At 46.2% G+C, this 25,988-nt stretch overlaps 2 protein-coding genes across 8 annotated transcripts; one reads left to right on the top strand and one right to left on the bottom strand.

Moving 5' to 3' along the window:
• The first annotated feature begins 4,174 nt into the window (after nt 1-4,174).
• pwp2h (PWP2 small subunit processome component) lies at nt 4,175-13,876 on the top strand. The gene is made up of 18 exons (XM_031813516.1): nt 4,175-4,330; nt 4,425-4,537; nt 4,694-4,888; nt 4,989-5,132; nt 5,551-5,686; nt 6,054-6,277; nt 6,484-6,627; nt 6,815-6,885; nt 7,007-7,143; nt 7,392-7,540; nt 8,499-8,797; nt 9,044-9,224; nt 9,363-9,510; nt 10,104-10,278; nt 10,684-10,902; nt 11,110-11,260; nt 11,429-11,503; nt 13,060-13,876. The coding sequence occupies exons 1-18, from the start codon at nt 4,313-4,315 to the stop codon at nt 13,217-13,219; spliced, it is 2,739 nt and encodes a 912-aa protein (XP_031669376.1). The 5' UTR covers nt 4,175-4,312; the 3' UTR covers nt 13,220-13,876.
• Nucleotides 13,849-25,785, bottom strand: LOC109878267 (glycerol kinase). Of its 7 annotated transcripts, XM_031813517.1 has the most exons (21): nt 25,472-25,785; nt 24,200-24,273; nt 23,981-24,087; nt 23,804-23,881; nt 23,613-23,692; nt 23,300-23,437; nt 22,955-23,064; nt 22,777-22,843; nt 22,518-22,535; nt 20,162-20,197; nt 19,980-20,047; nt 19,811-19,853; nt 19,596-19,676; nt 19,385-19,463; nt 19,149-19,245; nt 18,842-19,047; nt 18,580-18,723; nt 16,726-16,740; nt 16,527-16,613; nt 15,999-16,085; nt 13,849-15,502 (listed from the first exon to the last, which is right to left on the bottom strand). In XM_031813517.1, exons 1-21 carry the CDS (start codon nt 25,562-25,564, stop codon nt 15,492-15,494), a joined length of 1,719 nt encoding a protein of 572 aa, XP_031669377.1. In that variant the 5' UTR covers nt 25,565-25,785; the 3' UTR covers nt 13,849-15,491. The 7 variants fall into 7 exon arrangements, with proteins under 7 accessions (XP_031669377.1, XP_031669382.1, XP_031669379.1 ...); XM_031813522.1 differs by lacking the exon at nt 15,999-16,085; XM_031813519.1 differs by lacking the exon at nt 16,726-16,740.
• Nucleotides 25,786-25,988: the final 203 nt, after the last annotated feature.

The raw sequence follows: 25,988 nt of genomic DNA, 5'->3' as shown, positions 1-25,988 counted from the left end.
ACTCAGCAGGTTAGGAGAAGTAACGTAGCAGGTTAGGAGAACTTACTTAGCAGGTTAGGAGAACTTACTCAGCAGGTTAGGAGAACTTACTCAGCAGGTTAGGAGAACTTACTGAGCAGGTTAGGAGAACTTACTGAGCAGGTTAGGAGAACTTACTCAGCAGGTTAGGAGAACTTACTGAGCAGGTTAGGAGAACTTACTGAGCAGGTTAGGAGAACTTACTCAGCAGGTTAGGAGAACTTACTCAGCAGGTTAGGAGAACTTACTGAGCAGGTTAGGAGAACTTACTCAGCAGGTTAGGAGAACTTACTGAGCAGGTTAGGAGAACTTACTCAGCAGGTTAGGAGAACTTACTCAGCAGGTTAGGAGAACTTACTCAGCAGGTTAGGAGAATTAACGTAGCAGGTTAGGAGAACTTACTCAGCAATTTAGGAGAATTAACGTAGCAGGTGGCACTGCAGTCTAGCCTCAACTATGCTGCTGTCTGACAATACTGCATTGCAAAATGGGCTCATCTTTCTCTCTCTCTCTCTCTCTCTCTCTCTCTCTCTCTCTGTCTCACACACAGATATTGACCAGGGAGACCATGTGGGAAGAAACACACACACACACACACACAGCCTGCTGTTTGGTCCTCAGTTAATCTAGATCTCAAGCGCCACCTTCTGTCCGTAAATGTAAAAGTACACTGAGTGCTCTTTCCATGACAGACTGACCAGGTGAATTCAGGTGAAAGATGATCCCTTATTGATGTCACTTGTTAAATCCACTTCAATCAGTGTAGATGAAAGGGAGGAGACAGGTTAAATAAGGATTTTTAAGCCTTGAGTCAATTGAGACATGGATTGTGTGTGTGTGTGTGTGCCATTCAGAGTGTGAATGGGCAAGAAGGAGGTATGGTAGTAGGTGCCAGGCGCACCGGTTTGTATCAAGAACTGCAACGCTACTGGGTTTTTCACACTCAACAGTTTCCCGTGAGTATGAAGAATGGTCCACCAGCCAACTTGACACAACTGTGGGAAGCACTGGAGTCAACATGGGCCAGCATCCTTTCGACACCTTGTAGAGTCCAAGCCCTGACGAGTTGAGGCTGTTCTGAAACGCAATATTAGGAAGGTGTTCTTAATGTTTTGTACACCCAGTGTATGTGTAAAGTATATTTTTCTAAATGTAGACCTTCTTGTCTCAAGGTCTGTTCTATGTGTGCAGAGTGAATCTACAAGTCACAGAATAATTATCATCCAAGTCAATTTTGCAGTTCGCTCACTGTTAGTCCAAATCTCTGTTGTTGGTCTGACTGTTCAGGATGGTCTAATGGAATACACTGGAATGTGAAAGAAAAGGATCAGATTCAGTTTGATGTTGTTTTGTGTGTGGCAAGACATGTTTCGCTGTGGTATTCGTCACGGGATCTCTGAAACAACATTTTAAGAACAATCTACAAAAGAAAAACACTTGAACACCAGTTTACAGCAAATACTGTAGATCACATGTCAAACTCATTCCACAGAGGACGGAGTGTCTGCATGTTTTCACTCCTCCCTTGTACATGACTGATGAATTAAGGTCACTATTTAGTAAGGAACGCCCCTCACCTGGTTGTCTAGGTCTTATGAAAGGAAAAACCAAAAACCAGCAGACTCTAGACCCTCCATGGGATGAGTTGGACACCCCTGCTGTAGATTATTCAACTTAACTTATAACATACAGAACAGAAGATTTACATTCTATGAACTGTATAAAAAGCATTTCTTGCAATGATTGGACATTTTAATATACAAAGATTTATTATGACACAATGTCAGGGCAAAAAGTTCCTAAACGCGTACGTGACATCGGGTTATGAGTTTACCATGGACTCAAACTCATCAATCCTCTGTTTGGTGTTCCCTTTTCGTATCTTCCTGTAGGATACGGTGCTGTACTTTAAAGCATTTTTGCTGCCAGGCTTCTCGCCAGGGGACTGCCGCCCACCACTCTGGAGCCCACCTCCATGTGACCCCTCTTCCTCCTCCTCACACTCTTCCTCATGTTCCTCATGGTTCTCTTTTGGCTTGGTGAATGTGTTAGGTCCTGCCCCTTTTGCAGGTTGACCAGTGGACACCCCAGTCTCCAGCTTTGTCTCCTGTGGCGTCCTCTCCATTGAAGATGTCACTTCCTGTTCTAGTTATGCAGAAACTGGTGCTAGTAAACAGAGACAAAACATTTCAATTGTTTATCAATAGTTGTTGTTCTGCCAACAATCCTCCATAATTATATCTCTCTTGATGAGGCACAAAGGCTTTTTGTCCAATAAAAAAAGAGGCTTGTTGATACACTGCTGCCCACTTTGGACAATCAATGGTTGGTAACATGGCATTGCATGAGAAGAGCAACTCTGTGGAACTTTAATTGTTATTCTAATTAATCACAAACTTCCAGCTAGGCCTGATGCCCTAATTTGTGTTGCATTACAGTTGTTGGTGTGCAATGAGCCTGCAGAAAATACGCTGCTTCACATACATCTCGACTGCACTCGCACACCACAACACATAGTTCCTAGAGCATGTGATAATAAATGACTATTTTATTTTTTCCATTCATCTACAATACACATAACTAGACATAAATAAGATAGGTGCATGTATGTGCCCAAGTACATCAACATATCTCCTTATTGTGAGTTTATCTGAGTATCTTCTCCACAATTCAATAATGTCAAGGTACAAAAATCATACCACATCCCTGACTAACTGTTCTCATCAACCATACTGAAATATCTTGTAGGAGCTTCCCACCTTGCTCTATGTGAAGATCTGTCTCTGGGTCACACTGTGTGCTTGGTCCAGGCTTTGGTTCGAGATGAGAAGTTTGTCTCTGTTGCTCTGGAGGTCTCTGGGGGGACCAGAGCAGCTCTGTCCCAGTCCTAGGGGGCAGCGTCTGTGACTGGGGCTCTGTTAGGGGCTCTTCTGCATCACAGGCTGTCCCACTGCTAACTCTCTCTCTCTCTCTCTCTCTCTCTCTCTCTCTCTACCATTGTCCAGTGATGTGACTAAAACATCCCACTGTGATTTTTGGCTGTAGTTCCTGCTGTCCCTCTCTCTTGTACCATGGAATCGCTGGCAGCAGCCATGGTGGCCCCATTACAAGGGTCATCATTGATTGTCTCTGTGACCACCACACTAATTCCCACTTTAGAGAACAGCGACCTACAGTATGTGGTTGTGATGATGATGATGTTCCCTGTACCACCTCACCATCCTTTACTGTGTTAGCTGCACTCATGTCTTCCTCACTGTCATCACAGCTATAATCTGTTTCTTCTTCATCATCCTCGTCATCATCTCCATCAAGCTCGGGCTCTATGGTGGGCTCTGATGACAAGATATCCCCAATACGATCAATGATCTGCATGACATGAGAGAACACTTCCAGCTCCATTCCTTCCGGGAAAATATTCCACCAGAATGCCATCCTTCCTTTGAAAACGGTTCTTCTCAGACAGTTCTGTAGCCCCCCCCCCCCACCCCCTCTCCGTCACTCTCTTTGACTCTCTCTCTCTCCGTCTCACTCTCTGTCTCTCTCTCTGTCTCTGTCTGTCTCTCTCTCTCCGTCTCCGTCTCCCTCTCTGTATCTCTCTCTCTCTCTCCGTCTCTGTCTCTCTCTCCGTCTCTCTGTCTCTCTGTCCCCCCCCCCTGTCTGTTGTCTGATATTTGGGGACTATCTATTGTGAATGAATTATTGGGACAGACAGGATTGGTGTATGCAGCAGACTGCATTCAGTTCTGGTGCACAATTCCATCTTATGATCAATGTTCTAGAACAATCCTGGAGGTAAATAATGTGCACTTTGTCTGCAGGGAGCTGATTGTTTAGTGTTTGTTCCTAATATGTTAATCTGTCAAGAGTAAACACCATCTAACCTCCTTTGTAATTGGATTAACATTCTTTACAAGTTTATCTGTCTGCACAATGTAAAGCTCCAAAGCTTTGCTTATGACTCAGGGTTATGGGGTTCCCACGGATATATATGGCAATATAGGAGGCTATTTAAATTGTGTAACATACCAGTTTATTAAAGTCACCATGAGGAGTTTTGTATGGTCTCAAAACAATATTTGTAACTTTTCACTTTCACGTGCATTTACCCTCCTCGACGCTAGAGGGCTCTGTAGATTTCCCTAACAACTCGTAAATTGCCCCTTTTATACACGGAAATGACTACTGTCAACATGCCGACACATGTGTGGCATGCTTGAAATAAATGAATGTACTCTTTCTGTGATGTTTATGACAATTTAAATAATAACAAATATAGAGAACAACTACCAACATGAAGTTTGCTTACAGGGTAAGTGATACCACTTAGTAGTCTGTATCTGCTTGCTAGCTTTAGTGGTTAGTTAGTTAGCTAGCTAGCTAACCTTTCTCATTTCTGCCTCTAGTTTTCCAATTTGTTGGGAGCTGTGTATCGTCGTGGGAATCTGAGTTTCTCTAAGGATGGCAACTCTGTGATAAGTCCGGTGGGAAACCGCATCTCCGTCTTTGATCTAAAAAAGTAAGATGGCATCAGATTATAGGATTCCTTTTATCTGCTAACTAGCTACATGTTATAGCTAGCTAGATTCCTTTACAAGACTGTGTTGATTAAAATACATTTATAACCTATTGCATTTGGAGAACAGACTAACTGATCACGTTCTCTTTCTAACAGCAACAAGTCAGAGACACTGCCAGTGTCCACTGCCAAGAACATCACCTGTGTCGGCCTCTCCCCCGATGGGAACCTGGCTATACTGGTGGATGAAGATGGAGCCGCGTTGCTGATCAGCCTGATCACAAGGGCTGTTCTCCATCACTTCCACTTCCACAAACCTGTGGCCAGTATCCGCTTCTCTCCTGATGGCAGGTCAGACCCTCTCACATCATGACACACGCTGCATGGCTACATCATTACATCAGCTGATGTAGCCTAATGTCTGTTGGTGTGACTCTCTCCTGGTCCTCAGGAAGTTTGTGGTAACCAAGGAGAATGTAGCGTTGATGTACCACGCTCCCGGGAGGAACCGGGAGTTCAATGCCTTTGTCTTGGACAAGAGCTACTACGGACCCTACGATGAGACCACCTGCATCGACTGGACCGACGACTCCAAGTAAGTCACTGGCCCACCTAGAACAGGTTTCATGTCACCTGGCAATGGAAAACCAGCTAACACTGCTTACCCCGACCACACTGCTTACCCCGACCACACTGCTTACCCCGACCACACTGCTTACCCCGACCACACTGCTTACCCCGACCACACTGCTTACCCCGACCACACTGCTTACCCCGACCACACTGCTTACCCCGACCACACTGCTTACCCCGACCACACTGCTTACCCCGACCACACTGCTTACCCCGACCACACTGCTTACCCCGACCACACTGCTTACCCCGACCACACTGCTTACCCCACTGGAGTTTAGCATCCCCCAGTACACAGTTTTGTGTTGTGACCCTTCCTTATATAATGGTGGTAGTAGTAGAGAGAAACCCCCTGCCTTAACTCTGTTTCCCCCACGCAGGTGCTTTGTGGTGGGCAGCAAAGACATGTCTACCTGGGTGTTTGGAGCCGAGCGCTGGTCCAACCTCATCTACTACTCTCTGGGGGGACACAAGGACATCATGGTGGGCTGCTTCTTCGAGAAGGACAGTTTAGATGTGAGTGTTCTCTCTCGGGTTTCCCCCTCAGCCCTTCTCTGTGTCCAACATGTTCTGGGTTTCTCTGTGCCCTGTGTGTGTTTGCAGATTGGAACCTGCGTGTGCTTGTGCATCATTTACCGTATGTGAGTTAAAGGGATGCTTCGGGATGTTGTCGACGAGGTCCTTTGTCTACTTCCCCAGAGTCTGACAAACTGGTGGATACCATGTTTATGTCTCTGTGTCTAGTATGAAGGACGTTAGAGGTAGCACAATGACTTGAAGTGTATGGGTATCTGCTATCATGCCAAAACCACAAAGTATCCCTTTAAGTGTGTGTGTGTGTACATGTTTCCATAGTGACCTGCTGAATATGTGTGTGTTCCAGTTGTACACAGTGAGCCAGGACGGGACGCTGTGTGTGTGGGAGAGTGATACGGAGCTGGACGGGCTGGTTCTGAGAAAGACCAGGCTACCAGCGGAGAGAGGAGAGGAGGAGGAGAGAGGAGAAGGAGAGGAGGAAGAGCCCAGAGGAGAGGTGATCAGAGGGAAAGGAGAAAGACCCAAGGAGAAGGAGGGAACCAAGAACGTCAGATACAAACAGAGGAGCAAGTATGTCATCTCACAAACATGTTGAAGTATCTGTGGTACAGCAGCAGACTGCCGACGGTTTGTCTGGCCAGGAGTCTAACCAAGTCTTACCAAGCCATTTACAGATAAACATTGATGATACTTACATTTGTTTTGGGCCGACTGAGTGTTACCAATGTGAGGTTGGTTTCTGATTGGACGCTGCCTGTTGTGTTGGTCTCCATCAGACACTTCTTTAACAAGGAGGGTGACTTCAACAACCTGACGGCTGCAGCGTTCCATAAGCCCACACACATCCTGGTGACTGGGTTCGCCTCGGGGATCTTCCATCTCCACGAACTGCCCGAGTTCAACCTCATCCACTCCCTAAGGTCAGGGGTCATACACACAGACACACGCACGCACACTAACTCCTCGACTGTTGAACCACTCAATGACCAGTTTCATTCAGGCCCCAAGTCTGCAGTTCTTGCTCGTGGGTGTCATTCATCATAAGTTGTTAGGACAATTAGGTTTTGTTGTATAACTGAGCCTGTATGTTTTCATGTGTTCTCTCAGTATCTCAGACCAGAGGATTGCCACAGTGTCAATGAACAGCTCTGGCGACTGGATAGGCTTTGGCTGCTCAGGTATGGTCTCATGGTGTCTCAATTAACATACCCAACTAGCACATGCAAACTTGCAGTGTTTAACAAAGGAACAAAATATCATCAATTACCTGTGTGACATGTTACCTTGTGTGTTGTCCAGGTCTGGGCCAGCTGCTGGTGTGGGAGTGGCAGAGTGAATCCTACGTGTTCAAACAGCAGGGACACTTCAACAACATGGCCGCCCTGGCTTACTCCCCCGACGGACAGTACATCGCTACAGGAGGGGATGATGGGAAAGTGAGTTCTTATACGTTTATCTCCATGGCCTGTTAGCTGCTGTATCTCAGTTGTTCTGTTGTGCCAAACCACGTTGGCTGAATGATACAACATTTTTGGAATACCAAGGTCATGAAAATGGTGACCCTGGCCGGGAGCCCCACTCCCCCCCCCCCCCACCCCACAAATGATTCTATGGTTAGGTAACAGCAGGATTTTCCTGTGTTTTCAAACAGGCATGTGAATGCTGATGGTTTTCTGTGTTTCAGGTGAAAGTGTGGAACATGACCAGCGGCTTGTGCTTCGTCACATTCACAGAACACACCAGCTCTGTCACTAACGTCACCTTCACCTCCAGAGGCTTTGTCATCGTCAGCGCCTCCCTGGATGGAACGGTCCGAGCCTTCGACCTGCACAGGTAAGAGAAGACACCTGGTGAAGGTCGCTTCACACCACGCCTACACACCACGCCTACACACCACGCCTACACACCACGCCCACACACCACGCCTACACACCACGCCTACACACCACGCCTACACACCACACCTACACACCACACCTACACACCACACCTACACACCACACCTACACACTACACACCACACCACGCCTACACACCACACCTACACACCACACCATGCCTACACACCATGCCTACACACCGCACCTACACACCACATCATGCCTACACACCACACCTACACACCACACCATGCCTACACACCACACCTACTCACCCTTTCAATTAAAACAACAACAAACTAGCAATGCCACATTATATAAACCTTCCCAGAAACATGTTTCCCCTTTCAGTCACATCCACCTGGAAGGTTTCATAGAGACACAGGCTCTATGGTTAATGAGTGGTTCATACTGATAGTTGATTTCAGTCACATCCACCTGGAAGGTTTCATAGAGACACAGGCTCTATGGTTAATGAGTGGTTCATACTGATAGGTGATTTCAGTCACATCCACCTGGAAGGTTTCATAGAGACACAGGCTCTATGGTTAATGAGTGGTTCATACTGATAGGTGATTTCAATCACATCCACCTGGAAGGTTTCATAGAGACACAGGCTCTATGGTTAATGAGTGGTTCATACTGATAGTTGATTTCAGTCACATCCACCTGGAAGGTTTCATAGAGACACAGGCTCTATGGTTAATGAGTGGTTCATACTGATAGGTGATTTCAATCACATCCACCTGGAAGGTTTCATAGAGACACAGGCTCTATGGTTAATGAGTGGTTCATACTGATAGTTGATTTCAATCACATCCACCTGGAAGGTTTCATAGAGACACAGGCTCTATGGTTAATGAGTGGTTCATACTGATAGTTGATTGTCTGGAACTACTGTATCTACACAGGTACCGTAACTTCCGGACGTTCACGTCTCCGCGGCCGGCCCAGTTCTCGTCTCTGGCGGTGGACCCGAGCGGGGACCTGGTGAGCGCTGGGGCCCAGGACTCCTTTGAGGTCTTCATCTGGTCCATGCAAACTGGACGCCTGCTAGAGGTCCTGGGGGGCCACGAGGGCCCGGTGAGCTGTCTGTGTTTCAGCCCGGTGCAGTCCATCCTGGCCAGTGCATCATGGGACAAAACGGTCCGCCTCTGGGACATGATGGACAGCTGGCAGACCAAAGAGACGCTCCGTCTCACCTCTGATGGTAAGCCCTGCCTCAGTCTCCCCTCAGTCCCTTCCACAGCTCTCTGACTGACAGTCATGTTAATGGGATAGTTTCCTGCTAAATTAGCATTTCTTCGCAATTTTCCTAATCCAGAGTTGTTAGTTGTTTCCAGACAGACACTTAGTCGTAGTGTGGCCGAGTGTAGAGACGATTTGGGATTCAGCGGAAGTAATGGTAGTTGGGGAAACACTGAATCAATGTCTCTGTCTCCGATTGGTTGTGCAGGCCTGGCGGTGTCGTACCGGCCGGATGGTCAGGAGCTGGCCGTGGCCACGCTGGACGGAGAGATCTCCTTCTGGAGCCCCCAGTCAGCCAATCAGACAGGCTCGGTCAGCGGACGCCACGACCTGAAGATGGGACGCAAGGAGACCGAGAAGATCACCTCCAAACAGTCCGCCAAGGGCAAGTGAGTGGAATAACCTGTGTGTTTCTGCCAGGGTTCTGGTTATTGGACCAACAGTTAATTTCCCTGGCAGCGTCTTAGCAATTACCTCATAGTTTCCCTTCGGGCATTAAGTGTGGCCACCCATACTGTGTATTCCAGGTCCTTCACATCGCTGTGCTACTCTGCAGACGGGGAGTCCATCCTGGCTGGAGGCCAGTCCAAGTTTGTCTGCATCTACAACATCAGAGAACAGATCCTCATGAAGAAGTTTGAGATCTCCTGCAACCTGTCCCTGGACGCCATGGAGGTACAATAGTGACCACAGGTTGACCTGTACACCTACAGAGCATATATAGAGTATACCTACAGAGCATATATACAGTACACCTACAGGGCATATACACAGTATACCTACAGAGCATATATACAGTACACCTACAGAGCATATACACAGTATACCTACAGAGCATATATACAGTACACCTACAGAGCATATACACAGTATACCTACAGAGCATATATACAGTATACCTACAGAGCATATATACAGTACACCTACAGAGCATATATACAGTACACCTACAGAGCATATATACAGTACACCTACAGAGCATATATACAGTACACCTACAGAGCATATATACAGTACACCTACAGAGCATATATACAGTACACCTACAGAGCATATATACAGTACACCTACAGAGCATATATACAGTACACCTACAGAGCATATATACAGTACACCTACAGAGCATATATACAGTACACCTACAGAGCATATATACAGTACACCTACAGAGCATATACACAGTACACTGTGCTAGTAGAATGGCGGCTAGCTGTCTTCTAGTCAGATGTTGCGTGAGATTGATCTCGTCTGTTTTCTATCTCCTACAGGAGTTCTTGGACCGGAGGAAAATGACAGAGTTTGGGAGTCTGGCGCTGGTGGATGAGGGGGTGGGCGATGGGGACGGGGTAGAGCTCAGTCTGCCAGGGGTTAGGAAAGGAGACATGAGCTCTCGCCATTTCAAGCCTGAAATCAGAGTGAGCTCTCTCCGCTTCTCTCCTACTGGTTAGTATCAGGATTACAAGTGTCCTATCTGAGCTGGTTCTGCTGAAGAGTCCACCTGGTGCATCGTTCTGTACCACGGATATCCATATAGTCAACGCTTCTCTTTCCCCTCCACCTCTCTTCTCTTTCCCCTCCACCTCTCTCTCTCTTCTTCTCTTTCCCCTCCACCTCCCTCTCTCTTCTTCTCTTTCCCCTCCACCTCTCTCTCTCTTCTTCTCTTTCCCCTCCACCTCTCTCTCTCTTCTTCTCTTTCCCCTCCACCTCTCTCTCTCTTCTTCTCTTTCCCCTCCACCTCTCTCTCTCTTCTTCTCTTTCCCCTCCACCTCTCTCTCTCTTCTTCTCTTTCCCCTCCACCTCTCTCTCTCTTCTTCTCTATCCCCTCCACCTCTCTCTCTCTTCTCTCAGGTCGTAGCTGGGCTGCTACCTCCACGGAGGGTCTGCTAACCTACTCTCTGGACGGGGCGCTGGTATTTGACCCCTACGACCTTGACCTGGACGTGACCCCCGCCAGCGTCCGCCGACAGCTGCGCCAGGCCAAGTGGGCGGCAGCCATCGTGCTGGCGTTCCGCCTCAACGAGACCGCCCTCACACAAGAAGTCCTGGAGGCCGTGCCACACCACCAGAGTGAGTGCTCATGGGCATTTCTGTTTCCGTAAAGGTGTGATGTGACTTACATTTTTGGTAAAAAAGTGCTGCGATCTCTACTTGTTTGTAAAAATGAGAGGTTGGGTATTGGAGGATGTAAGAGTTAGTTTTTTGTAACCACAGACGAGTAGATTATCATGGTAGTAGTCACACGCCATCAGCATGTCCTGTGTGTGTGTGTTTTAGTCGCCGTGGTGTGCGGCTCCCTGCCTGACGTCTATGTAGAGAAACTGTTAGGTTTCATAGCATCAGCCCTGGAGCGATGTGGTCACCTGCAGTTCTACCTGAGCTGGTCCCAGTCTCTCCTCACGCAGCATGGACAGAAACTCAAAACCAGGTGGGTACTGCTGGCCACAAACACACCATAGAAATAACAGGCTTCTCTTCCGTATCAAAAACAGTTGACCATTTACTGAGAGGAGAAATGCCATCTTGTAGAGTCATTTAAAGGATTGTGAAGCCACAGCAGAGGGCAGACTGCTAAACACTGGTTTGTGTTGATCAGGTCTGGAGCTGTTCTCCCCACCATTCAGTCACTGCAGAAGAGTATTCAAAAACACTTTGAGGACCTCTCAAAACTGTAAGTCCAAATATATTACACATCTCTCTTATTTTAACTTTTTGCTTTTCTCACAAAGTTATGTTTTGTCTCGGTACAGATCTGTGTGTGTGTCCTGCAACAGTGTGGAATGTGGTCGTGTTTGTCTCTGTGTCCTGAAACAGTGTGGAATGTGGTCGTGTTCGTTTGTCTCTCTGTCCTGTAACAGTGTGGAATGTGTTCATTTGTCTGTGTCCTGTAACAGTGTGGAATGTGTTCATTTGTCTCTGTGTCCTGTAACAGTGTGGAATGTGTTCATTTGTCTCTGTGTCCTGTAACAGTGTGGAATGTGGTCGTGTTCATTTGTCTCTGTGTCCTGTAACAGTGTGGAATGTGGTCGTGTTCATTTGTCTCTGTGTCCTGTAACAGTGTGGAATGTGGTCGTGTTCATTTGTCTCTGTGTCCTGTAACAGTGTGGAATGTGGTCGTGTTCATTTGTCTCTGTGTCCTGTAACAGTGTGGAATGTGGTCGTGTTCATTTGTCTCTGTGTCCTGTAACAGTGTGGAATGGGGTCGTGTTCATTTGTCTCTGTGTCCTGTAACAGTGTGGAATGGGGTCGTGTTCATTTGTCTCTGTGTCCTGTAACAGTGTGGAATGGGGTCGTGTTCATTTGTCTCTGTGTCCTGTAACAGTGTGGAATGTGTTCATTTGTCTCTGTGTCCTGTAACAGTGTGGAATGTGTTCATTTGTCTCTGTGTCCTGTAACAGTGTGGAATGTGTTCATTCGTCTCTGTGTCCTGTAACAGTGTGGAATGTGTTCATTCGTCTCTGTGTCCTGTAACAGTGTGGAATGTGTTCATTCGTCTCTGTGTCCTGTAACAGTGTGGAATGTGGTCGTGTTCATTTGTCTCTGTGTCCTGTAACAGTGTGGAATGTGGTCGTGTTCATTTGTCTCTGTGTCCTGTAACAGTGTGGAATGGGGTCGTGTTCATTTGTCTCTGTGTCCTGTAACAGTGTGGAATGTGGTCGTGTTCGTTTCTCTCTGTCCTGTAACAGTGTGGAATGTGTTCATTTGTCTGTGTCCTGTAACAGTGTGGAATGTGGTCGTGTTCATTTGTCTCTCTGTCCTGTAAGTGTGGAATGTGGTCGTGTTCATTTGTCTCTGTGTTCTGTAACAGTGTGGAATGTGTTCATTTGTCTGTGTCCTGTAACAGTGTGGAATGTGGTCGTGTTCATTTGTCTCTGTGTCCTGTAACAGTGTGGAATGGGGTCGTGTTCATTTGTCTCTCTGTCCTGTAACAGTGTGGAATGTGTTCATTTGTCTCTGTGTCCTGTAACAGTGTGGAATGTGGTCGTGTTCGTTTGTCTCTCTGTCCTGTAACAGTGTGGAATGTGGTCGTGTTCATTTGTCTGTGTCCTGTAACAGTGTGGAATGTGGTCGTGTTCGTTTGTCTCTCTGTCCTGTAACAGTGTGGAATGTGGTCGTGTTCATTTGTCTGTGTCCTGTAACAGTGTGGAATGTGGTCGTGTTCATTTGTCTCTGTGTCCTGTAACAGTGTGGAATGTGGTCATGTTCATTTGTCTCTGTCCTGTGCAGTTGTGACTGGAACATGTACACCATCCGCTACGCAGTCGCCCTGTCCAAGCAGAAGGGTGTGAAGAGGACAGCGGGGGACGCTCTCTGTGACAAGGATGAGAGCGAGGACTCTGAGGTGATGAGCGAGGCCTCTCTGGAGGAGACAGACATGCTCATGTAGGATGCAGCCCACAACCTCTTGAGTGGTGGACTTCCCTTCATCCACTCTGACCTGAATAACCATTGACTGGTATGAAGCAGACCCACTGCAGTTCTTCTACAGCTAACCACTGATAAAGGAAAGGAGACAAGGAGAGGAAGCCACTCAAGAGTACAGTGATGCAGCTTCAACAAGGTTCTGTTCCAATATCCACACTAGCATACCACTGCTACATTCCAATGAAGCAATGTATTGGGCAAGCATTTTAAGTACTGTAGTATGCTAGGATGAACATCGGAATGTAGCCAAGAGACACTGACCTCATCACACAAGGCCTCTCCCAGTGCCTTCTGGGAAATTAAGATGGCCACTAATAGGCCAAAGGAGAAGGACTGTGGCAGACCACAAAGGATTAACCTGTGCTAGTGAAAATCTGTTTATTTACAATAGATATAAACATGTTTTTGTTGTTGTTGTAGTAAACCGTTTGAAAAATGACTGATGAATAGTTGTTACGTTACCTGGATCACCACCAGCTCCTGTGATTTAAATAGTGATGGGGAAAATGTATACAGTTAAGGACCGCAATATTATTTTGGATACCAAGTATCAGTTCTATATTTGTCATCTTATAGAATTACAAGTGATACTAAAATAAACAATTTTATTTCCTTTTCATTCAAATGTTAATTTCAAAATCATCAGCTGTATTAGAAGTTGAATGTCATTTTCCTCACCCTGATATGCAGATCTGTACAGGCTGACATTTGGACAACTGGTTGTTCATCTCAAACACCACATGAGAAATATACATGTCCACAGTACAGGGTCAGCTAGATGCATAATCATACCTGATGACAATAGAAACCCTCGAGTGGCTTGAACGTTCCTTTAAGAACACTACTGGTCTCCATTTGACTTCCTTTTAATATGAAGACTCAAATCAGTAGTCAGACTAGGCAGAAGCAAGAATTGTGTTGCCTTGCTGGATTCAATCTGTATCAAGGCATTTAGTGATTGAGTCATCGTATTCCGTGAACAGTCTTCAAACATCGCCTTTAAATCTCAACCAGCTGTAATGCAGATCTTCCAAGATATGGATTGAATCCAGCCTTAAGTCTGTCTTCCAACCTGAAACCTTTCATATCTATTTTACTTACTGTGTTTAAAATGCTTACTCTGGACAAGGCATTCATTGGCCAAATTTACAGTAGTATTCAGTTGCCATAGACATTTATTTTTGGTACATTAAATCCTATACAATGGGTCCCTTACTCAGGCTGCGTCCCAGTCGAAGGTTATACTCTACATAGAGAACATTGTACCATATGGGACAAACTCTCACTTAGAGAAGTTGCCCCAGAGCACAGATCTAGGATCAGCTTACCCCAGTCCTCCATAAGAGGGGAACACTAACCACCCCCAAATCAGTGCATATGGGCAACTACATCCTTAACCAGTCTGTCTATAAACATGGCAACTTGAAAGTAACCACAGACTAGTCCTTTACAATAACCCTGCATTAACATTTCTTGGGGCCACGAGATTCAAGTTCTGCTCTCCAGGCAGTGGGTTCAACCAAACAGGGTTAGAAAAGGTTCATCTCTCAGACCATTTACATACTACACAAACCCAGAACAAAATCTGACGTGCTCCAGAAACCCACATTGCAGTTCATTGTGAGGCCCTTACCAACGTCAGGCTACCTTTCCAAGATAACGTTGGGAGAACTCGTTCAGAACCCAAGATAACGTTGGGAGAACTCGTTCAAGCACAACAGTGAAGTGAGGAATGTGTGACAGTGACAGCAGGGCAATGTTACAATTGACAGATTGTGTTTTTGTATTAGATGAGGAAGAGTTGTGTTCCGTGAATAGCACTACATTAGTGAATATCCTTCGACAAACTGATCGTTGACCAAAAAAAACAAGGAACCAAAAATGACATGGATAGATATTGCATACACAACCCATCCCATATTCACCACCCCACAGTCACTCAGTCACACAAGAGCAATGTCCATTAGGATGTAGAGCAACATCATTCCTAAACACCAGATTTATTCATTACTGGGTCCATTCCACACTACAGTTCCCATCAGCCACTGGGCTCCAGGCCAACAGTTGGGTTCCCAGGTAACGGTTGGATTGGAGCGCTGACATGGAACGTTTGTTTTGGCCATTCAACCAAAGGTACGGGGAGGGAGTGGTCCGGGAAAACTGAAGAATAGCAGGATGTGTCCTTTCCTGGACCCGCCCCTTCTGATCCACTGCAATGCATCACGGGCCACAGTCTACTTGTGGCCTGGGTAAAAACAAAAACAGAGAGAGTTTAATACCACCAGACCACATAGGAGGGGATGTTTTGCTATAAATGCCAGGGATTGAAACTACAGGGTAATGTCATGCAATTGATGCAAGCTGGTAGTATCGCTAAGTCTTGGAAGGAAGAGCTAGCAGGTGCTAAGGTGTTACTGCAGGAGAAACGATCAGGTGAAGTATGCGATTGTTGCAGTAGCAGCAGGTTGGGAGAACTAGCTAGTCAGTCTAACTTTGTTAGGACAAGAGTTAGAGCAAAGGATACAGATTAACCACAAACACACTTCAACACACCACTTTATCCCTCAGATCAACTAAAAGCTAGTCTGTATGATAGAGTACACACACACACACACACACACACACACACACAGTTCAGTCAAATTCATTCATCCTTGTTCATACAAAGTACATGTACATGTTTCACACACACTTCCTCTCTCATGCACTGTTAGCACATCCACACTAAAGCGGACACTGACCTGCGATGTATTTTGCTCCAATTAACATTAACATGCTACCCAGAATGTAAAAGCCCAGTGGGACACTACTGAAGATACTAGTTTCACCTGGACGATGTCCAAACCCAGGTCCAATTCAAGCCAGACAGGAGAGAGAGAGAGAGAGAGAGAAACAGCAGGACACAGAATTACCACCTCTGGGTACAGCTTAACCAGCCTGTTCCAAGATCCCTTTATTTCTACTGTCTTGCCAACTCCTACGGTTATTGGCGTGATGATGACCATAAGAGTTGGCAAGACAGCACAAACAGGCCTGGGACCAGGCTACAGCTCAACAACAACATTGCCACTCTAGATTACAATGTCTTGGACTTTTTCTTCAGTTTAGAAGTTGACTTTTTTTAGGAATTGGAACAGCCACCCAGTCTGTCACTGTATTCATTAGGTGCGCCACTGTTCAGTCTAACTGTCCCTGGTTGTTATACACGGTGCTATTATGGAGCAGCATACATTAAACCCGTCAGTATTGAAGTGGAGAACAGTCCCTACCATTTCCATTAGAGATGGGTTCAGTGGTTTCCCAGTTCATGGCTCTCTGTACAGCCTTCTTCCAGCGAGCATATCGAAACTCACTCTCTACAGAACACGAGAGAGAGCAAGACAGAAATAAATACATCATCCCATTTATTCACATGGGCACAACAGCAAACATTTGGCAGTTTGCTGGGTTCATGTATATTGTCCTTACCATAGGCTCCCTGACCTCCAGGGTTCATAGAGAGACAGAGAGACAGACAGATATATTTACCCATGTCTGTGTTCAAACAAATAGGAACAGCTAGCAATGAGATAAGGTAACAGGGCTTTACATGTCCCTTACCTCAAGGGTTGATAGCGAGACAGAAATACTTTGACCCATGTCTGTGTTCAAACAAACAGGAACTGCTAGCATTAAGGTAACAGTGGTGTCCCTTACCTCCAGAATTGAGACAAATACTTTTGACCTACAGTACCAGTCAAAACCTTGGACACACCTACTCATTCCAGGATTGAACTATTTTCTAAAGTGTAGAATAGTGAAGACATCAAAACTATGAAATAACACATATGGAATTATGTAGTTAACAAAACAAACCATTAAAAAGTGTTAAACAAATCAAAATATATTTGAGATTCTTCCAAGAAGCCACCCTTTGCCTTGATGACAGCTTTGCATTATCTCAACCAGCTTCATGAGGTAGTCACCTGGAATGCATTTCAATTAACAGGTGTGCCTTGTTAAAGTACATTTGTGGATTGTTTTCCTCCTTAATGCGTTTGAGCAAATCAGTTGTGTTGTGATAAGGTAGATGTGGTATACAGAAGATAGACCTATTTGGTAAAAGATCAAGTCCATATTATGGCAAGAACAGCTCAAATATGAGAAACAGTCCATCACAGGGCTCCCGAGTGGCTCAGTGGTCTAAGGCACTGCATCTCAGTGCTTGAGGAGTCACTACAGACCCTGGTTCGATTCCAGGCTCTATCACAACCGGCTGTGATTGGGAGTACCATAGGGTGGTGAACAATTGGCCCAGCATCGCCTGGGTTTGGCCGAGCTAGGCAGTCATTATAAATAAGAATTTGCTCTTAACTGACTTGCCTAGTCAAATAAAGGTTAAATCATTACTTTATGGCATGAAGGTCAGTCAATCCAGAACATTTAAAGAACTTTGAAAGTTTCTTCAAGTGCAGTCACAAAAACACATCAAGCGCTATGATGAAATTGGCTCTCATGAGGAACGCCACAGGAAAGAAAGACCCAGAGTTACCTCTGCTGCAGAGGATAAATTCATTAGAGTTAACTGCACCTCAGATTGCAGCCCAAATAAATGCTTCAGAGTTCAAGTAACAGACATCAACAGTTCAGAGGAGACTGCGTGAATCAGGCCTTCATGATCAAATTGCTGCGAAGAAACCACTACTAAAGGACACCACTAAGAAGAAGAGACTTGCTTGGGCCAAGAAACACAAGCAATGGACATTAGACTGGTGGAAATCTGTGCTTTGGTCTGATGAGTCCAAATGTGAGATTTTTGGTTCAAACTGCCATGTCTTTGTGAGACGCAAAATAGGTTAACAGATGATCTCCACATGTGTTGTTCCCACCGTAAAGCATGGAGGAGGAGGTGCGATGGTGCTTTGCTGCTGACACCGTGATTTATTTAGAATTCAAGGCACACAACCAGCATGGTTACCACAGCATTCAACAGCGATACGCCATCCCATCTGGTTTGCGCTTAGTGGGACTATCATTTGTTTTTCAACAGGACAATGACCCAACACACCTCCAGGCTGTGTAAGGGCTAGAAGGAGAGTGATGAGTGCTGCATTAGATGACTTGGCCTCCACAATCACCCGACCTCAACCTAATTGAGATGGTTTGGACGAGTGATGAGGAAAAGCAGCCAACAAGTGCTCAGCATATGCGGGATCTCCTTCAAGTTGGAAAAGCATTCCAGGTGAAGCTGGTTGATAAAAAAGCCAAGAGTGTGCAAAGCTGTCATTGGGGCAAAGGGTGGCTACTTTGAAATAAGGTAACAGTGCTTTACATGTCCCTTACCTTCAGGGTTGATTTGTGGCTCAAACTTCTCAGAGGTGACCTCACTGAGGTCCTCAGGACGCAGGCTCCAGACACTGACCCCCTCTGCTGCCCCCGCAGCCATGGCCGCCCCCAGGGCAGTGGTCTCAGGCATGGAGGGCTTCACTACAAACACATTCTTCCTCATCATTGTGGATATTAACATAAACATAGTTTGTGTGAAAGAGAGAGCGAGCAAAAGACAGACTTATAGAGTCAAAGAAACAGAGAGAGAGAGTCTTACCAACGGGGATGCAGAGTATATCAGCTTGCAGCTGCATCAGTAGTCTGTTGGAGGTCATGCCCCCGTCCACCTGGAGCTGGGTCAGAGGGATGCCACTGTCCTGGTTCATCGCATCCAGGATCTCTCGAGTCTGGAAACAGACAGCTTCCAATGCAGCGAAGGCCAGGTGACTCTTGTTAGTGAACTGAGTCAGACCACAGATTATCCTGTGTATGAGAGCGAGATATTTTACACTTCTTGATTTAACGTTCCTTCTTTACCAAATGTAAGGGAAAGAGAATGGGCTCATTTAAAGACTAGTACTCACCCTCGTGCACTGGGCTCCCAGTAGGGAGCATACAGACCAGAGAACGCCGGGACAAAGTAACAACCGTACGACGTGCCCACTGAAGCCGCCAGTTTCTCTGAGGATAAAGGAAACGAGGAGGAGAGGTATGGGGACAAGAGGTATGGAGACGAGAGTTATGGAGACGAGAGAGAGAGTTCTCATGAGGTGTTCTGGAACACACCCCTCTACTAGTGTTGTGAAGGACTTCCCCTTACCCAGCTCTGTGGAAGTCTGAATGATCCCCAGGTTGTCCTTCAGCCAGCGAACCACAGCCCCCGCTATGGCCACTGAGCCCTGGCAACGACCAATCATAGACCAGTAGGGGAATTAAGGACCAATCAGAAAATAGAACTGACAACAGACCGATCAGGTCAGATATGAATGCATAATAGTGCAGTACAAGTTTAATCTATGATCCATGCCTACCTCTAGCGCGTAGCAGGCAGGTTTGTCTCGACCTAGTTTGTAGGCCACCGTGGTTAGTAGGCCATGGTCCGACATGACAGGCTGCAAGAGATAACAGTTAGATCTTTCAAGAGACAGGCAAATGCCTGTCTAGGCTGAGTGATGTCACAGATGAATGTTCCACATCTTAAATGAGTTTTTAGTTTTTTTAAAAGATGATTTGGAAGAAAAATCACCTTGGCTCCAGTGTTTCTGAGTAGAAAGCAGCCAGTTCCATATCTGAAAGATAATCAGACCTGGTCACTGACATTTGTCACAGCAAAACATCTCAAAACTATCTTACAGTACATCCCAAAGATATGGTTCTATCACCAGCTATGAAAACCTTATGGAGAGAAGTCTTACGTGTTTTTGGCCTGCCCTTCCTGAAAGCACATCTGTCCAACAAGAGCAGCCGATTGGTCCCCAAGACACTGTAAACAAAGACTGTTCAGATAGGTGGGAACAGGTGCCAATTACTCCTCATAACATCAGGAAATGTAATAAGAGACCTTGAACAGAGTAAGACAGGATGTTTCAAAACCTACCCCTGAGATGGGTATGCCACTAAGAGAGCCCGATTTCTGTCAAAGAAACAAAAACCTGTTAGAAAAATGAACCAGCTTCACAGCGTAAAATTCTGGCCAACTCTGTTACCACAAGACCCAGCAAAGAAAGAGACTCTTCCCTGTATGAAACGCCATGTCAGTTTGATGTTTCAAGCTGCTGTAGAAGTGTTGCTTGTGTACAGACAGACTGTAGAAGTGTTGCTTGTGTACAGACAGACTGTAGAAGTGTTGCTTGTGTACAGACAGACTGTAGAAGTGTTTTACTCTACAGTACAGTGCTATAGCCAACAGAAGTTCTCGATGCAGCCAATCAAAGAGCATGAAGGAGACAGGTTGTCTTGGAGACAAATGGTTTAAGGCACACAAGTCAAATATCTTCACTCTCATTGAACTCACTATAACCCTCAATCACTTAACCCTCAATCACCAACAGGGGCTAGGGATCGAAATGGAACGGAGACGACCGAAATGGAACTGAGTGGAAGAGTGAAGAGATTTACATAACAGCTTGTAGAAACATGTCAACAGGATGAGGAGCAGCCAGATAGGAAGTAGTCAGCAGGCCACGTGAACACCTGGGTAAGGTGTGGGACATTGCAGTAAGGTGTAGGGCGGCATCATCCACAGTAGCGGAGCGGCATGCCACGACAGGAGCAGGAAGCACAAACCCATCCAGTACATTTCCAATCTGATCCAGAAAGGTTTGGTGGATGTCTGTGTCTGTTTCAGTCGGACCGGACTACTCAAGATGTGTTCTACAAATACACTACAAAAGCATGTGGACACCTGCTCATCTAACATCTCATTCCAAAACCATGGCTATTGATATGGAGTTGGTGGTCGATGGTCCCCCCCAATTCAGCCACAAGAGCATTAGTGAGGTCGGACTCTGATGTTGAGCGATTAGGACTAGCACGCAGTCGGCGGTCCAATTCATCCCAAAGGTGTTTGATGGGGTTAAAGTCAGGGCTCTGTGCAGGACAGTCAAGTTCCCCAACACCGATCTTGACAAACCATTTCTGTATGGACCTCGCTTTGTGCATGGGGGCATTGTCATGCTGAAACAGGAAAGGGCCTTCAAACTGTTTCCACGAAGTTGGAAGTACAGAATAGTCTAGAATATCATTGTATTCTGTAGCGTTAAGATTTCCCTTCACTGGAACTAGGGGTCATAGCGCGACCCATGAAAACAGCCCCAGAACATTATTCCTCCTCCAAACTTTATAGTGTGCACTATTTATTTTTACCTTTATTTAACCAGGCAAGTCAGTTAAGAACCAATTCTTATTTTCAATGATGGCCTAGGAACAGTGGGTTAACTGCCTGTTCAGGGGCAGAACGACAGATTTGTACCGTGTCAGCTCAGGGGTTTGTTTTGAACTTGCAACCTTCCGGTTACTAGTCCAACGCTCTAACCACTAAGCTACCCTGCCTATTGGGGTAGGTAGAGTTCTCCTGGCATCCACCAAACCCAGATTCATCCGTCAGACTGCCAGATGGTGAAGCGTGATTCACACGTTTCCACTGCTCCAGAGTCCAATGGTGGCGAGCTTTACACCACTCCAGCAGACGCTTGGTATTGTGCATGGTGATCTTAAGCTTGTGTGTGGCTGCTCGGCCATGGAAACCCATTTCATGGAGCTCCCAATAAACAGTTATTGTGTGGACGTTGCGTCCAGAGGCAGTTAGGATCTCAGTAGTGAGTGTTGCAACCGAGGACAGACAATTTTTACACGCTACGCGCTTCAGCACTCGAGAGTCCCGTTCTGTGAGCTTGTGTGGCCTAACAGCACTTACAGTTGACCAGGGCAGAAATTTGATGAACTGACTTGTTGGAAAGGTGGCATCCTATGACAGTGCCACGTTGAAGGTCACTGAGCTCTTCAGTAAGGTCATTCTACTGCCAATGTTTGTCTATGGAGATTGCATGGCTGTGTGCTCAATTTTATACACCTGTCAGCAACGGATGTGGCTGAAATAGCCAATTCCACCCATTTGAAGGGGTGTCCACATACTCTTGTGTGTGTAATATATATATTGTGTGTACCATGAACATCCGTTTCACCCAAACTTTTAAAATGCTTTACAATAAAGGGGGGGGGGGGGAAATCAATATAAGTACATTTAGGGTGAGGCGTAACTCCCTAAAAATAAATATACTTGTCTCAAAGCCTTCAAAAGTCTTGCTCAACACATCTGACCGTTGTCTTCTCAATGGCTTGGAAATGCACCTTTGGATGGTTCAATCACTGACACAGAAGCAAGATGACTGGGGATCACATTCTGACAGAGCAATAACAGTGATGAGGACATCGATGTGGACCCCAATACTCACCAGGCTAGAACATATTTTCTATAGACAACAGGGACACACACAAAAGAATGCTTGTGACAACACCTCAAACAAGTACAGACTATGAAAAACAGACTAAATGCCCTACGAATGTGATTCATAAATGCTTATGATTGGATAGAAGTACAGCTAAGCACAGGTTGTTATATAATAATCATAAGCATGTTGAATAGACAGAGCAACACTTCATTATTCACCTTCTCCCAACCCACAGACATTCACAAAGACAATGGGGACTTACCATTAAGCCATAGATTTCTGAGGAACTCCTCACTTTTGGGAGAATCTCCATTGGAATATCAAAATACCTGAAAGAACGTGTCAAAAACAGGAACAACTGTAAATACACAGAAGATATGGTTTGTCTCACTGAATGGACATGTATGAGGGAGTACACTATGTACTGGACGTTCACCTACTTGCAAAGCTCTGGGTCCCAGTCCAGGGTGTGGATGTTAAACAGCATGGTCCTGCTGGCGTTGGTCACGTCTGTGCAGTGGACTCCCCCACTCTTCCCCCCTGTCAGACACTGTGGGAGGGGGCAAACACAGACACCTGTCAGACACTGTGGGGGGGCAAACACAGACACCTGTCAGACACTGTGGGGGGGGGGGCACAGACAATACTGGACACATGTAAGATCTAGTCAGAAACACAGAGGACAACTTGTCTTGGAGTAAACAAGGCCATGGTGGGCCTTTCCTATCCTTACCACTCACACACAGACATCATAAACCCCATCTAAAGAGGTGTGTCCCTCCTACCCAGATGAGCCAGGAGTCCACGGTGCCGAACATGGCTCTGTGTGTCAGGACTGCCTCAGCGACCTCGTCCACATTATCCATCAGCCAGCGAAGCTTCACAGCACTGAAGTACGTACTGATTGGGAGACCAGTCTTGTGCTGAGCAGAGAGGGGGGACAATTATAACACATACCTCAGAGAGGTAGAACTGAGCTTATTCTTTTGTTGTACTTCAGATAGTTGGATTGTTTCTTGGACATTTGCCTTTGACGTCCGGGTAAACTAGGCCTGATAAAACATAACTGTCTGCAGTCTGTGTTCCCCGGCGTCTCACCTTCAAATGGTTCTTGTTTCTCCCAGGTGTCTTGTTGATCAGACGCTCCGCGGTCGACTGAGTCCGCAGGTCCAGCCACACTGCACACAACCAACACAACCTGGGTCTTTAAAATCCTTCCAGGCCTTAGATGATGGCTTTATAGGTCATGAGGAAAGAGATGTGAACACAGGCATATATTCATATCTCACCGATAGCATTGTAGAGGGGTTCACCTGTCTCTTTGTCCCAAACCAACGTGGTCTCTCTCTGATTGGTCACTCCAATGGCTAGAAAGGTTCACGTTTGGTGAGTGAAAGTGACAGTCTGTAATATGAGGAAGCGTTTGCATGGGTGTGTTCAGTATGTGGTGTGTGTGTGTGTTTTACCTTTGATGTTGGAGATGTCAATATTGAGCTGGGTGAGTTTCTCACAGGTTCTCTCCATACACTCGTACACAGACTGCAGGATCTCTTTGGGATCCTCCTCCACCCACCTAAACAGAGGGTTAAAGGTCAGAGGTTAATAGACCTCAGAGGTTACAGGTCATCCAGTTTGAATGGAACTAATAGGGGATTTGTAGAGGCAACACGGCTGCATGTACCGACCCTTCCTTGGGGAAACTCTGGTTGATCTCAACCTGGTGGTGACTGAGGAGCTCAGCTGTTTTAGCATTGAACACCTGGGGATGAGAAGAGAGAACAGGAGTGAACATCTGGACCAAAGCATCTCTGCTACCTAAACCGCAGAGTGGAACTGAAAAACAACTCATGACAACACAGATGAAAACAGGAGAGACGGACGACGACAGGAGAGACTGACAACAGGAGAGACGGACAACAACAGGAGAGACAGCACACAGAGTTATGATGTATCAGTTGTGGGAGAGGAGAGAAGACAGACAGCTCCATGCCCCATCACAGTAGTATCCTCAACAGCAGACACCTCTCCAGGAAATGTGACAACAATAACACAGATAGCTCTTTAACAAATCAAATAGTGTCCTTGTTAGCTTTCACACACACACACACACACACACACACCCCTCCTTTCCTGCCTTCCCTTCAGAGGGCTAGTGAAACATTTTGAGATTTTAGGGGTGACCCGTCAGTCAACCTGTCCATTCTGGTCCAAACTGGCTTCCGTAGGACACAACAGCTGGTTTCAATGTGGGGTAAGAAGATGCCATAGGGGAATAGCAGCAGGGGGAGGACTGGGACAGAGTGAGGGAGAGAGTCCCTCCAAGCCTACTGTTACACAAACTTCAGGCACTGGAGGATGTGCTGGTCTGCACAATTAATGAATTACAGACTCAGCATTTCTATGGTGGCTACACATTAGAACAGGATAGTCCTATCAACAAAGGGTGTGTGTGTGTGTGTGTGTGTGTGTGTGTGTGTGTGTGTTCAGGCTTTCACTCCAGCTATCAGGTTCATGTGCTTAGTGTTTAATCAAGTATTTCTGCTGGAGAAAGAGCCTGCAACCACACCAGCCATTTGGAGATTTAGGCCGAATGGCTGTAACAACCGAGATTGGACACCAACCACCCTTGCAGAATTTACAAGCCGAAATGACATCCAAGAGGAAGACAATTTTCCTAGCTAATTGACTAAATTACTGAGTTAACTGTCCCTTAGTTAGTCCCACTAGAGTCCTGCGTGTTCATGCATGAATGAACGATTACTAAACAACAAATCTGTAGAAAGCACAAACATTCCGTCGGCAGGACTAGAATAGTGTACGGCTATATAGGTTACATTAAAAAAGCTAATCGGAGAGTTATAACGAAATCAACCGGGTGTCTTATTAGGTTATTTAAAGGACATTCACCGTTAGGCAAGAAGAACCATTCAATGCGACTGCGGGGGGTTGTAACTCACCAGGAACCTCGTCGAGCTCGTACCCTGGTCAATGGCAGCAACGAGTGGCCCCAGCATTACCCTGCTCGAAGACGCAGCCATTCTACTGTTCATGTGCCCTGTGTCCTTGCGGTGGTCGGGGCTAGCACTGGACTGGAGCTGGTTTTCTTTTGCCGCTGCCTGTACCTAGCTGCTGACACTTCGACCGCTTAAGCTCACAGAGACGCATGCGTGAGACTGCTTCTGATGACGCAGAAGCACCAAACATTGCTATCTGGGATCCTTGGGACGTCCCTACCCTTTTACCTAACCATAACGCTTACCTACAGACCATTTTAAATATCAACGTCAATGGACGTCCCAAGGATTCCAGATAGCACAGACCAAACCAATGCGCAGGGATAGGGCGCGCATAGCCAATGGCGTGGGGGATTGGCGTATCCTTTAACAGCTCGTCAGAAGCGTCTTCGAATAGACCAATCAGATTTGGAGGCACGTCCAAACTAATTTGGGTAGACATAACAGAGTGGAATTTATG

Source organism: Oncorhynchus kisutch, unplaced genomic scaffold (assembly GCF_002021735.2).
Source record: "Oncorhynchus kisutch isolate 150728-3 unplaced genomic scaffold, Okis_V2 Okis05a-Okis16b_hom, whole genome shotgun sequence".
NCBI lineage: Eukaryota > Metazoa > Chordata > Actinopteri > Salmoniformes > Salmonidae > Oncorhynchus > Oncorhynchus kisutch.
The sequence above is the reverse complement of the archived record's forward strand: the minus strand, read 5'-3'. Positions and strand labels throughout refer to the sequence as shown.